Source organism: Danio aesculapii, chromosome 1, assembly GCF_903798145.1.
Source record: "Danio aesculapii chromosome 1, fDanAes4.1, whole genome shotgun sequence".
Lineage (NCBI taxonomy): Eukaryota > Metazoa > Chordata > Actinopteri > Cypriniformes > Danionidae > Danio > Danio aesculapii.
Window position 1 is genome coordinate 49,949,277 of NC_079435.1, and position 15,717 is coordinate 49,964,993.

General features: G+C 40.0%; 1 protein-coding gene across 1 annotated transcript in view; it reads left to right on the top strand.

The window, feature by feature from the left end:
• Positions 1 to 15,717, top strand: part of sdk1b (sidekick cell adhesion molecule 1b) — a 405,910-nt gene that overhangs the window by 331,664 nt on the left and 58,529 nt on the right. The window contains exons 29-30 of the mRNA XM_056461991.1: positions 4,356 to 4,545; positions 7,572 to 7,670. Of these exons, the coding sequence (XP_056317966.1) occupies positions 4,356 to 4,545; positions 7,572 to 7,670 (289 nt within the window). The remainder of the gene's footprint in view (positions 1 to 4,355; positions 4,546 to 7,571; positions 7,671 to 15,717) is intronic.

Here is a 15,717-nt window from a genome sequence, read left to right on the forward strand (position 1 = left end):
TAATGGCAGTACATAATATTTTACTAGTTATTTTGTAAGATACTAGCTTAAAGAGCAATATAAAGTGGTTTGTTTTGTCGCCAGTAGAGGAAAAGAAGTCTAAAGGGGCTAAATATTAAAGGGCCTTAATTTTTAAGCACCTGCAGCATTGCGAGCCATTGAGCTGGCGTTTTACGACAATTCATACTTTCAAACTTTTTGATTTAGTGGCTAATTCGTATGAATTTAGAAGATCTCATTCATACAATTTACTATGATTTGTTCATCCCCCAATGACGTTTGCATTTAGGGATGGGGTTGGGTGCCATGCCTCCTTTTTAAAGTCATACATTTTCGTACGACTGAACTCTCACGAATTTGTTTGAATTAGCCACTAAACTGAGGAAACATAAAAAAGTTACATATCCTCATGAGATCAGGCTGTCCAATCACAGTGGAGGAGGGGCAGGACAATACAAAGCAGCTATCAACAAATAATCTGCTGAAGACTTTCAACTTGTAACAGTACAGCAGGCATACTGTATATCATAGTAACCGACTGAAACCAATGCTGTGCTTCAAAAACACTCACAGCTGAGCGTTTTGAGAAAAGCGCTCGCATTTCTGCAACAAAAACACTTCGGTGGAAACACAGCCAAAGTCTGAAAATGTCCTTGCCCTGTTCAACTTAACTTATTTATTGTTTGAAAACTATTACATTTGTAATTAAGAGGAAAACAGCGATGTTTGGCCACATTTTCAACCTTAATTTAATAAATACAGTGATAATATTGTGTACTACACCATAATTACAGGTTCAGCAAGTCCCATGTGATCAAAATTTGATATTGCCACATGTGTAACTGAATTCAGAATTGTCAGAATTGAGTATTCATAATAGTATTTTATGTAAAATATTCATTTTCAGATAAATATTGGCAGTCTTTTCTCCAGACTTCTGCTATGATTTGATCTGCTTAAACCATTACTCGCTTAAACCTTTGCATATTTTGATTCATATTTGCCTCCCATCTGATCAATAGCCAATGAATAGTGCCTCAATCTACATCACAAATCTTTTCATCCTTTCTTTTTCTGATTCATTAAACCCAGATGTATGTCTTAATGCAGGAGAAAAGATCTGTTGCTAATTCCATTTCCACCTTAAGTGTGATAAAAATAGGCAAAAAATAAAATCCCATGGCTGGAACCTGTACCATATTCCCCTGTAGGTTGGCGGTGGAAGCTTTTGATGTAGTAAAGTAAGAAACCATCCAGAAACACTCTAACAACCACTCAGAAGCATCTGTGATGCATCGTAGCGAAGAAAAAAGTATATATATGCAGCACACATCTGCACATCTAATAATGCTTGTATCATGCGCCAAAGGCACTTTGTATCTCAAAGAGCTGTTGTTACGCACATCTACAAACGTTGTTCCTCATGCTTTAATGCACATACATTCAGCCGAACATAGTTCATATTGAGTTCATTTGAACACGTCTTTAAAGCATGAGAAACTATTGAAACTCATGCACTGTTGCTTGTATAAGACTTTCTCCATTTTCTGCTTAGGCTGTGTGGAGTGACATGATGCAAGATCATGAAATTGCTGAAACAGTTTTTCACTTTACACACCGACGGAAGAAGCCAATTGATAAAATGCTTAGACTGTAAAAAGTTAGGCAAAATGAAATAACACAATTAATAATTGATCTCTTCTGAAGTCTCGACACAAGTTTGGCAAAACTTGTTGAACTTGTTTTGTTTTTTTTATCTGAGGAAACGGATGCAAATGCTGTGATTATGTGTTGTAGAAACAATTGCTGTTAATTATTATTATTATTATTATTATTTTTAGTTTTAATATTATTATTATTATTATTATTATTATTATTATTATTGTTATTATTATTTAACATATTGTTTAATTAGATCGCCATTAGCTACTACCATCATAGTGGCTATTCTTCTTGGAATCCAACAAATAAGAGACAAATTTAAATAAAATTATTGTTAAAACCAAAAATCGAACAAATTTACATTAAACTAACATAATAGAAACAATACCAAAACCAAATAAAAAGACAAATTTACACTAAACAATAACAAGATATTATCTTATATTTGGTTAATGTTTTAATAATGTTTCAATATTTTTATTATTTTTAAGATCTTTCTGTTTTTATTTTCATTTTAATTTGATTTATTTGTGTTTCATAGTTTTTGTTGGTGTGTGTTTTTAAAACAAGTTTATGAATATATTAGTACTATTATTATTAGAAATATAAGAATTAAGTATATACTCATTTTGGTACAAATCTGGTTATAACAATAATAATAATAATAATAATAATAATAATAATAATAATAATAATAATAATAATAATAATAATAATAATAATAATAATAATAAACACATAATAATCATAATTATAAAAACAATAATAATAATAATAATAATAAGAAGAAGAAGATTATTAAATATATAACTGTTTTTGGTACAAAGTGGGTTGTAACAACAACAACAACAACAATAATAATAATAATAATAATAATAATTCCTTACATTTACATAGCGCTTTTCTGGATGCTCAAAGCGCTTCTACCTGGATGACACGACGGCAGCCTTATTGTGCCAGACCACACACCAGCTGATTGGTGGAGAGGAGACAGAGTGATGAACCCAATTGTGATATGGGGATGGTTAGGAGGCCATGATGGACAGAGGCCAGGGGGTAAATTTGGCCAGGATACCGGGGTTAAACCCCTACTCTTTTCGAAGGACATCTTGGGATTTTTAATGACCACAGAGTGTCAGGACCTCGTTTTAACGTCTCCTCTGAAAGACGGTGCTCACTAAGCAGTATAGAGTCCTCTTTACTATTCTGGGGTGTTAGGACCCAATTCAATTGAATTCATGTTTATTTCTTTAGCGCTTTTACAATGTAGATTGTGTCAAAGCAGCTTAACATAGACTATAGTAAATTTAAACTGTGTCAGTCCAGTTTTCAGAGTTTAAGTTCAGTTTAGTTCAATTCAGTGTGGTTTAATTTTCACTGCCGAGAGTCTAAACAGTGAAGAGCAAATCCATCGATGCCCAGCTCCACAAGTCCTGAACCATGCAAGCCAGTGGCGACAGCGGCATACCTGCCAACACTCAGTGTAATGACCGTTCGCGACAAAAGTGAAGGATAAAAAACCTTGAGAGAAATCAGGCTCAGTTGGGCACAGCCATTTCTCCTCTGGCCAAACTTATTCTGCAGAGCTGCAGTCTAGGCGCCAGAAGCTGGAGAGTGCTGGACATCCATCGTAGAGGTCCCCCCGCTGGTCTCACTAACAACACTTTCGGCAGCAACCTAGCTTTCCCATGTGGTCTCCCATCCAGAAGACCTTCTTAGCTTCAGTGGGCAACTGTGTGATTGTTGTAGAGAGCTAGCTGCCGGCTAAATAATAATAATAATAATAATAATAATAATAATAATAATAATAATAATAATAATAATAATAATAATAATAATAATAAATTTTGAAAAATGTTGTTAACTATTAGCCATTGACTTGTATTATTATTGTTATAAATATAAGTATTAAATAAATAATTATTTTTGGTACAAATTTGGTTATAATAATAATAATAATAATAATAATAATAATAATAATAATAATAATAATAATAATAATAATAATAATAAAAATACAATTAATAAATATATAATTAAATAAATAAGTTCTGGTATAAACTGGGTTGTAATAACAACAACAATAAAAAAAAATAATAACAACAATAAAATATTAAATCTATTTGTTTTGTACAAATTGGTTTGTAGTAACAATAATGATAATATTCATAATATTAATTTGTATATTTACTTCATGAGTTCAAAGATATTTTGATATTCAGATTTTTCTTTTGTTTTTTGTTTGTTTGTTTGTTTTTTACTATAAAGGTGTTTATTCCAATCCTTAACCTTAAAAGTAGAGTTTACTTAAGAAAGTGACATTTCTGTCATCTTTTACTCACCCTCAACTTTTTCAAATCTATCTGAGCTTCTTTCTTCTGTTTAGCACAAAAGAAGATATTTTGAAGAATGTTGTAAATGGTTAGCCATTGACTTGTTTACTTTAACATCATGCTATGGATGTCGATGGATACCAGTTCACGGCACTATTCAAAATATTTTCTGTTGTATTTAACAAAAAAAGGTTTGAAGTCACTTGAGGGTGAGAACTTTTGTAAAAGAAATAAATAAATTATTGTGTGAACTATCCCTTTAAGTTTAAGTCAAGCATTACTGCACAACCCGTACAGTTCCAGCACTTTATATCACATTGAAACTGTCCCCACATGACCTACATTTCCCTTTATCTTTAGGTATTATACAGAGAAAAAGATTCTGACCAGGCTCCCCAGGCCCACCTGGTGAACGGGAACCAGACCCACACTCTTCTTTTAAGAAATCTTTCCAAGTTCACGGTGTATGAGATCCAGATGCTCGCATTTACACGTGTCGGAGACGGACCCCCCAGCCTCCCCCCCACAGCTGAGAGAACCAAAGATGACGGTGAGCAACCAATAGAAAATCAATCCATCGCCCACTAAAACCAAATGCATCATCCAATTCCTCAAATGTTCCCACCGGTTGTGACAAATCACACACGCATAATAAAAGCAAAAAATAAATGCGCACGCACACACACACTGGGTCAAAATTAGACTTTGAGTGAAAGCTACCCATTTAGCAGATGTTCCTTCGCACAATCACACACCAGTACACAGCGATTCAGATTGCTGGCTGTAAGTTATGTCTTGCTTCATGCTCTGGTGGTTTCCAGCTGTGCCCGACATTCAGACTGGCATCGCCTCCCACGTGGCTGTAGACGCAGAGAAACACACACACACACACACCCACATGCGCGTTCTCTTGGGCCTCCTGGTGCCCTGCTGTACGAAATCTCCCACTGCATCACTGCATGGCTGGAGTCACCTGTCTGATCCAGCACTCATACAGCTCATATAGAGGACATTAATGAAAGCTCAATTAGTGTTTAGGCAATGACCTCCTGCTCTTTTAGATATTTCCCTAAGACTCTAGTTGTCTCTCATGGTTCTCAGTGAGGTCTCAAACTGGGCTTGGATTTGACAACATTTGACAAATTGTTGTGAACACGTGCATTTTATAATACCATATAATTTTAGAATACCAAATAATACCAACATACCAAATAATAATACCAAATAATACCGTATTCATTACATTTGCTACAGTAAGTCAGTGTTATTTTGGTTTATCTATCTATCTGTCTGTCTGTCGGTCGGTCTGTCTGTCTGTCTGTCTGTCTGTCGGTCTGTCTGTCTGTCTGTCGGTCTGTCGGTCGGTCGGTCGGTCGGTCGGTCGGTCGGTCGGTCGGTCGGTCGGTCGGTCGGTCGGTCGGTCGGTCCGCCTGCCTGCCTGCCTGCCTGTCTGTGTACTTATTAGTTAAAAAAAAATCATTATTAAATTAAAACGTCACATTTAATTTATAATAGTTGTATTTCTAACATTTATTTCATTTCAATTAAACAGAAAAATACTTTAATGCTTGTTTAGCTAGTTATAAAAACCCTGAACCCTTGTATTTTTTAAAGTTCATTTTAAATTCATGAACTTCCTGTTGGATTAGCGCTATGTAAACATACAGTGTTATTGAGCTCTTCATGTGGAACTTCAGATTTAGTTTGTTTCTGCTTTTATCTTTGTGATAATAATAAGTCCTTACATTTAAATAGCTCTTTTCTGGACACTCAAATTGCTTTACACATTTTTAGAGGGAATCTCCTCATCCACCATTAGTGTGCAGCAACCACCTGGATGATGCAATGGCAGCCGTATTGCACACCAGCTGATTGGTGGAGAGGAGACAGAGCGATGAAACCAACTATGATATGGGGTTGGTTAGGAGGCCATGATGGACAGAGGCCTGTGGGCAAATCCCAGGACATCCTGGGATTTTTAATGACCACAGAGAGTCAGGACCGCGCCCGAAAGATGGCGCTCACTAAGCAGTATAGAGTTACCATCAACATATTGGGGCTTTAGGACCTACACAGACAACAGGTTAAGCGCCCCCTGCTGGTCTCACTAACACCACTTCCAGCAGCAACCTAGCTTTCCCATGTGGTCTCCCATCCATGTTCTGCCTGGGCGGAGCCCTGCTTTACTTCAGTAGGTGACCATGTGAGAGTTGCAGATATTAGGCTATAACTGCCTTTATAGTAGTTGGTGTGTCAAATTGTCTGAGTTAAGCTGTTTGTAAGCATAGTTTGACCTCTGAAAAGTGATGAATAAGGGTTGAAGCAGCCGCAAAGACAGAACCTGCCACTTACCAGCATGCTAAAATTAACATTAGCCCTGAAACACAGGTTGCTTCAAAGAAACATCGCTTTCTTGCACTGCCATAGTAATTGCATCTAATTGTCTGAGTTAAGCTGTTTGTAAACATAGTTTGACCTCTGAAAGGTGAATAATAATGGTTGGAGCAGCCGCAAAGAGACGCAACCTGCTACTAGCTACCATGCTAAAGCAAACATTAGCCCTAAAACACAGATTGCTTCATAGAAACAACTGACCTCAACCAGTAAATCAAAATTTTCTTATCCCTTTCTTGCACTGCTATTATAGTAGCTGCAGTGTCTAATTGTCCGAGTTAAGCTGTTTGTAAGCATAGTTTGACTTCTGAAAATTGATGAATAGGGGTCAAACCAGCCGCAAAAAGATGGACCATGCTACTAGCCCCCATGCTAAAGCTCTAACGTAAGCTCTTAAACGCAGGTTGCTTCAAAGAAACAACTGACCTCAACCAGTAAATTAAAATGTCCTTATCCCTTTCTTGCACTGCAATAACAAAAAACTAGATGTCTTCAAATTACGATCGTATGAATGTTCGAAAGAAAATGTGCTTCATTATCATAAAACTAATATCACAATGAAATAAAATGGACCTAAAATTGACTTCTTTCTAAATGTAGGGTGAAATGCGACACCAGCCATTACTCGACAATACAACCCGGTGTGAAGCTCATTAAGTCTTCTGAGCTATGAAAGAGCAAACTCTGAGCAATAACATTCCCTTCAGCGAGTTACACACTTGCACATACGCAATAGATTTCGCCGTCTTCCCCTTTGAAATGAGTGAGTGTGTTCATATGTGGACTGTGGAGTCTTGCCAGCGGAATGACAAATGCCCTCTTTCTGTCATTTTTCTTAATCGGCTCAATGGAGCAACGTTCGTATACGGAAATATAGAGGGAAACTAGATACGCACACACAAACACACTCACATACACACAAAACTAGTGGATTACCAGCGCTGTTGGCCTAGTGTCCATTGGCAGAGTTAAATGTGTTTGATGAGGGATTTACCAAACACTAATATTTATATTTATGGATTTAAGGAATTAGAAGTTTACATTGTGCGCGTGTGTGAAGAGATTAAAATGTCGTACTTATCGCGACCGAGATAAAAGCTCGTCCTCACTAGCAGATGTTTGAAGTGTGTATGAATGTAATCGGGTTTTAAACGGCATGTTTTTTCCCTCTTTTCTCTGCAGTTCCTGGTCCACCTGTCAGGCTGATGTTTCCAGAAGTGCGTCTCTCGTCTGTCAGGGTCGTCTGGCAGCCTCCGTCTGAGCCCAACGGCATCATTATGGGTACTAGAAACATAAATGCTATGCAACCAGTCACATACACTTTTACCCTTAGAGGCAGGAGGAAAGATGTGTCACTGACATATGCTGGGTTAGCTATAGAAGGATAATTGTAGTGGTTGGACACTACATGTAAAACATAGGTTCAATAAAAGTTCTACAGCTATTACATTTTCTGTAGTGTTTCAGTGATAAATAATGAATGCAAGCTTAACATTATTAAAAATGTATAAAAACATTTTAACTGGCAATTGATAAGTCGATTATAGAGCAATTTTTAAAAACATTTAATAATTTCACTCAAATAGATAATAATAGTAATCTGAAGTATTTTATGCCAAATTCGAGCAATAATAATAATTTTTTTTAATAAATAATTTACTTAAAATTATACTTAATAATTTTTATTAATTACAAATATTCATTATTGATTTTATGTTTCTCAGATAAATATTATTATAATCTAAAGTCATATATTTTATGGCAAATCTGAGCAATAATTAAAATACCATAAACCAAAAATATTTTTAATATAAATAATTTACTTACCTACTTAAAATTATATTTAATAATTTTTTTAATACAAATCTTCTGCTATTGTTATTACTATTTAATTTTTTTTATTATAAATATTCTGTTATTGTTATGTTTCTCAGATAAATATTATTATAATCTGAAGTCATATATTGTATGCAAATTTGACCAATAATAAAAATACCATAAACGAGAAATGTATTTCATATAAATAATTAGTTATTGTTGTTACGTTTCTTAGATAAATATTATTATAATCTGAAATCATATATGTTATGGCAAACAATAATAAAAATACTATAAACCAGAATTTTAATTACAAATATTTCGTTATTGTTATTATTGTAAATATGAATAATTGCATTATAACTATTTTATTTTCTTCATAAATAAATTCCAAATTTTCACAATCATTATTTTTCCAGCTAAATTATTTTTAATTTATTGATGAATATTAATATAATAATTTTTGGAATGATAGTTAGTAGTAATAATATTTATTATATATTCAGAAAGATAAATAATACTCAATTTGGATGTATTTTTTATATCATTATAATTTTAATTGTTATTTTAATTATTATTTGATGTATTAGTATTATTTGACCTATGCTTATTTGATTATTTATTACAGCCGTTTCAGTGTTTTCTTTATTATTGAGTAACTATTGTAGTAATACTTTAAATTTGCAAAAATGTTTATGTTTTGTTAGCCCTAAAAAACATAATGCTGTGAATACAGTAAAAAAAAAATAATAATAACAGCAGTCTCCATAAAACATGTTTAAGAAAATAAATAAATGCATTTCATAAATTAAATCGATACATTTTGATGGAATATTTATGAGGGATAATTAATGTATTTATGTATTTCTAATTATTATTATTATTGTTAATGAATTATTATTCATTTATGCATTTATTTGTTTATTATATATATATATATATATATATATATATATATATATATATATATATATATATACACACACATATATGTATATAATTTTTTACAGATATCCTTCTCTAACTCATATCCTTACAAACCTTGCAGGAATGTTTTTGTGCAGTTAGATTGCAGCGTTTAAACCTTAAAGAAGGTCTGTTTGTTCACTTTTAACCCCAGGCCATTTGAAATTGTATTATAGCCAGGACATTGTGTGTACGGCATTGGAGTCTGTGTGTGTGTGTTAAGAGATTTTCTGTATTGGGATTTCAAGCGTGTATTGAGATTAAACCGCCTCAATTTTGCCGTTATCAAGATTACGGGCCATACAGACGCAGACGCGCAGCTATAGATGACTGGATTATGGACACTTAACCACCCGTGATGGATCATATAATCCCTTAATAGTGATAGAAATGTGAAGCCTCTTTGCCTCGGATGATCTCTTGCCTTCTGTCTCTTTTCCACACACACACACACACACACACACACTGTTCTCTGCTGATTGGATCAATGGTTCCCAGTAGGACAAGCGAAATAAACCAAAGATCTTCAATCAGAGCCGAGCTGTCAGTGTTCCAGCGCTCATTTCATCCTCTCAGATCTTTGGCATATATTTCATACGTGATGATATGCAGATAATGTGACGTTCACAAGAGGTGCTTCATCTGCCGATGTTGATTTTTCCTCAGTTACTGCAAATGTCTGACTGTACGGTCTGATGAACTGCGGTGTTCAATAATTGACCATGGAGGAGTTTTAGAAATCAGACTTTGGCTATTATATCAGATTGTTTCATTTTACATTGAATTTTAAACGTTGTATAGGTTATTTTCAATCATGTGGTTGTCATGGATTGGTCAGGCTCTCACGACCCCCACTCACGAAGATCACCATCACCTGACTTCTAATGAGCACACAGCTGCATCACATTCACGAGCACCAGATAAAAGCACAGCACTCCAGTCGCTCATTGTCCGGGCTCGTCTCGACGAAAGCGGACAACTGAGCGACCACTCAGCGTAGTCATCCTCAGCTAAAACAAACGCTTTACTTACCTGTTCTCTTTGTATTCCTCCTAGTCTTCCTGGTCCACCCGAATCGTCCTGTCTTCCAGTCCTTCCAAGTCTGTGTCATCCTCTGTCAGCTGTATCTGGTGTGTGCTGTCCATCCTCGTGTATTCCTGTTACCCAGCCACGGAGGAAAAGACCCCAACATCATTCCTGATCCTCCTGGCTATCCTTCATGTGCTCCTTGTTGTCATTTAATAAACACCCTAACGTTTCCTTACCTCTGTCTCCTGTCCGCTTCATAACAGAAGCCCGGACCTATAACGACGACAACATGAGCACCCCCGATCACCTTCAAGAGCTGGTGGACCAGTTGAAGCGGATTCTACAGCCACCAGCTCCACTTTCCAACGCACCACCAGCACCGAGCACTTCCGCCTCCACAGTTTCTTCTTCGGCCCTTCCTTCCAGTCCCATGGCCCGACCAGCGCCCTACTCAGGCGGAGCGGGGGAGTGCAATGGTTTTCTGTTACAATGTTCCCTCATATTCGAAATGCAACCTTCTCTATATCCCACAGATAAGTCGAAGATCGCCTACATCGTATCTCTACTCTCTGGACCTGCACTTAAATGGGCTGAGACGATCTGGAACCAAGCCGGGCCGGTCATGAATTCCATCACTACCTTCACGGAGTATTTCAAAGAGGTGTTTGGACGTTCTGATGGGGAAGTAGCCGCTGGAGAGCAGCTGTATCATCTAAAGCAAGGTACTCTATCTACACAGGAATATGCTCTCCGGTTTCGCACTCTAGCAGCTGCAAGTGGATGGAATGAGAGATCGTTGTTGACCACGTACCGGCTCGGCTTGGAACCCACTCTCCGAATCCAACTGGCCACATTAGATGATACAATGGGTCTGGAGAGATTCATCCAACATTCTCTCCGATGTTCCGATCGTCTCCGTTCCTATCAACAGGACACCATCACCCCCTCGTCTGCACTCCTCCAATCGCCTGAGTCAACAGCCTCTCCAGAACCAGAACCCATGATAATAGAGTCTGGAAGACTGACATCAGCGGAACGACAGAGGAGGCTGACCCGGGGTCTGTGTCTATACTGCGGTGTCAGTGGACACACCCGTATGGAGTGTCCCCTTCGTCCCATTCGGACTTCAGTGAGTGTATTCAGTACGAATATTGAACAATGTAAACCACTTACTACCACCGTACAAATAACTACTGCCTCTATTTCTCTCCTTGTCACAGCCCTCATCGACTCCGGGTCAGCAGGGAACTTCATCTCCCAATCCCTCTGTCGTCAACTCCACCTCCGTACTGAGGCGTCCTCGCATATATACCAGATACAACCGATAACCCAGTGCACTCGATCTTCGACCCGTATCCATCGACAATGCGAAGACATCCTTCTTCAAGTGGGGTTGTTACATCAAGAGAGGATTCAATTTCTGGTTCTGGAGGGTGCAAATATGGACATCATTCTAGGGCGCCCGTGGCTGGTGAAGCACGATCCCATCATCTCTTGGGGCACAGGAGAGATAAAGAAATGGGGATCTGGATGTACACCTGCCTGTTTTCCAAATCTCCCTCTTCAAGGTCGGAACCCCATTTCTTTGTTTGCAACATCGGTCGAGAGCCCTCCTGAGAAGCAGTCTATCCACATTCCTAAGGAGTACAGCTCCTTTCATGATGTCTTCTGCCCCAAGAGAGCTTCCCAGCTACCGCCGCATCGGCCATGGGACTGCGCGATCGACCTAGTTCCAGATGCCCAGTTGCCAAGAGGTAGGATCTACCCGCTCTCGCTTCCAGAGAATCAGGCAATGGAAGATTACATAAGGGAGGCTCTGAGTCAGGGGTACATACGTCACTCAAAATCACCAGCCGCCTCAAGCTTCTTCTTTGTGGCCAAGAAGGACGGAGGGCTGCGTCCATGCATCGACTACAGGGTCCTAAATAACGGTACAGTAAAATACCGATATCCCCTTCCTCTGGTACCAGCCGCTTTGGAACAGCTCCGAGAAGCTAAAGTCTTCACTAAATTGGACCTCCGCAGCGCGTATAATCTGATAAGAATACGTGAGGGGGACCAATGGAAGACAGCATTCGTGACCCCTACTGGCCACTATGAATATGAGGTCATGCCTTACGGTCTGGTCAACGCCCCCTCCGTATTCCAAAACTTCATTCATGAAGTCCTCCGGGAGTTTCTTCACCACTGTGTAATAGTGTACATAGATGACATCCTCATTTACTCCCGGAGTGAGGCCGAACATCGCCAACACGTTGCGGAGGTCCTACACACATTGAGAGAACATCACCTCTACCTCAAAGCGGAGAAATGCTCATTCCACCAGAAGTCGATTCATTTCTTGGGATACATCATTGACCAAACCGGTATACGTATGGATGGGAAGAAAATTGAGGCTGTTCTATCCTGGTCAGAACCCACTTCCATTAAGGAGCTCCAGAGGTTTCTTGGGTTTGCTAACTTTTATAGACGGTTTATCAAGGACTACAGCAGGATTACATCACCTCTCACTAATCTCCTCAAGGGTAAACCCAAAGGACTGGAGTGGACCAAAGAAGCAGCCGCAGCCTTCCGCCTTCTTAAGAAGGAGTTCACAAGGGCCCCACTCCTGACTCATCCTGACCCAAATCTTCCTTTCGTGGTGGAAGTGGACGCATCCACCACCGGCGTCGGGGCAGTATTATCTCAACATCATGATACACCGCCCCGACTGCATCCCTGTGCCTATTTCTCTCGGAAGTTGAGCCCGGCGGAGCAGAATTACAGCATAGGAGACAGGGAGCTTCTAGCAATCAAGCTAGCCTTGGAGGAGTGGCGTCACTGGTTGGAGGGAGCCAAACATCCGTTCCAGGTGATCACAGATCACAAAAACCTCCAATACATCAAAGAGGCCAAGAGACTATGTCCACGTCAAGCCAGATGGTCACTTTTCTTCTCACGTTTTGATTTCTCCATTTCCTATCGTCCAGGACCCAAGAATCTAAGAGCAGACGCTCTCTCTCGTTTACACGAGCATCACGATCATGAAGAACTCCCAACGAAGATTCTTCCCGAACACATCTCCATTTGTCCGATCACCTGGAACGCTCCTCCAGTCGTTGCCACTCCGGAAGCCCCTGCTCCGCCGGGATGCCCTCCTCATCGGCAGTTCATACCACCTGAACACCGGGTAGATCTGATCCACTCCTTACATACCTCGCTAGGCACTGGACATCCAGGGATCAACAATACTCTCTCGCTAGTATCCCAACGATTCTGGTGGCCAAACATGGCAAGGGATGTGAGGCAATATGTTCAGGGCTGTAAGGACTGTGCCCAATCCAAGAGCCCACGTCATCTACCCGCTGGAAAGCTCCATCCCTTGCCGATTCCGAACCGTCCCTGGTCACACCTAGGAGTGGACTTTATCACTGACCTCCCTTCGTCAGAAGGTAATACCTGTATTCTAGTCATAGTAGATAGATTCTCAAAGTTTGTCAAACTAATCCCTCTGAAAGGTCTTCCCACAGCCTTTGAAACTGCCGACAATATCTTTAATCAAGTCTTCAGGTCATTTGGTATTCCAGAAGATATTGTGTCGGACAGAGGTCCACAGTTCATCTCACGTCTATGGAAAGCCTTCTTCAAGCTCCTAGGTGTGGCCGTCAGCCTCTCTTCTGGATATCATCCCCAAACCAACGGGCAGACAGAGAGGAAGATTCAGGAGGTGGGACGGTTCCTGAGGACCTTCTGCAGTGGTCACCAGAACTCCTGGAGCCAGTATTTGGGCTGGGCAGAATATGCCCAAAATTCACTGCGGCAACCCTCCACCGGACTCACGCCATTCCAGTGCGTCCTGGGCTTCCAACCACCGCTCTTTCCCTGGGATGGCGAACCATCTGATGTCCCCGCAGTGGATCACTGGTTCCGGGAGAGCGAGAGAGTCTGGGACGAGGCTCATCAACATCTGCAGAGGGCAGTCCGTCGAAGCAAGGTAACCGCCGATAGGAGAAGGTCTGAAGAACCCAGATACACACCCGGACAAAAGGTGTGGCTATCCACCCGGGACATACGCATGCGACTGCCCTCTCGCAAGTTAAGTCCCCGATTTGTTGGTCCCTTCACCATCGTGGAACAGGTTAACCCCGTCACCTACAAACTACAATTACCCTCTCACTACCGTATTCACCCTACATTCCACGTATCACTCCTGAAACCCTATCACGATCCTGTTCTTCCCTCCACAGAGCCTGACCACGAAGAGGAACCCCCTCCTCCACTGCTCCTAGAAGAAGGAGCCGTCTACGCAGTGAAGGAGATCTTGCGTTCCCGACGTCGTGGTGGCCAGTTGGAGTACCTGGTGGACTGGGAAGGGTACGGCCCCGAAGAAAGGACATGGGTTCCCAGAGCTGATATTCTCGATCCTAGTCTCATGGTGGAGTTTCATGAGAGCCACCCTGAGTTCCCAGCGCCTAGAGGCAGAGGGAGACCACCACGGCGTCGGAGGTGTCGGCCCTCAGGAGCGGGCCCTGGGGAGGGGGGTACTGTCATGGATTGGTCAGGCTCTCACGACCCCCACTCACGAAGATCACCATCACCTGACTTCTAATGAGCACACAGCTGCATCACATTCACGAGCACCAGATAAAAGCACAGCACTCCAGTCGCTCATTGTCCGGGCTCGTCTCGACGAAAGCGGACAACTGAGCGACCACTCAGCGTAGTCATCCTCAGCTAAAACAAACGCTTTACTTACCTGTTCTCTTTGTATTCCTCCTAGTCTTCCTGGTCCACCCGAATCGTCCTGTCTTCCAGTCCTTCCAAGTCTGTGTCATCCTCTGTCAGCTGTATCTGGTGTGTGCTGTCCATCCTCGTGTATTCCTGTTACCCAGCCACGGAGGAAAAGACCCCAACATCATTCCTGATCCTCCTGGCTATCCTTCATGTGCTCCTTGTTGTCATTTAATAAACACCCTAACGTTTCCTTACCTCTGTCTCCTGTCCGCTTCATAACAGTGGTTCTGATGACGCACAAAATTCAGATGGAGGGCAGGAAGTGAAAAAAATGAATGGACAGAGGAAAGTCACAGAGGAAAAGTCCATATTTTTGTGATTTCACAGGAGATATAATTAGAAAATAATCACATATGTTGAACATGATCCTTATATCACGAAGAGAGACAAATTTTCTACTGAACTAAATATATATTTGCCTGTTATGGAGGCAGTACATACTGTATAATTACGTTACATTAAAAATACTATAGTGTTTGGAAGCATAATTACTTAAATTAAACTATCATATTAATTATGGTGGCTTGAGAAAGCCAACATACTGTTATACTACGTAAGCTTATTATTCTTCCTCTGTCTTCTTCGACTATTTTAAGAAAACATCTCCTCCTTGACTGTTCATACTACAACCACCAAACTAACTCCAAACCTCTAAACTATACTGAATTAAGTTGCTATGTCTTTGCCAACTGATCCGACTGGTTTTCCGAAAACTGACCCACAAAATTTGAAAAAATCCCAT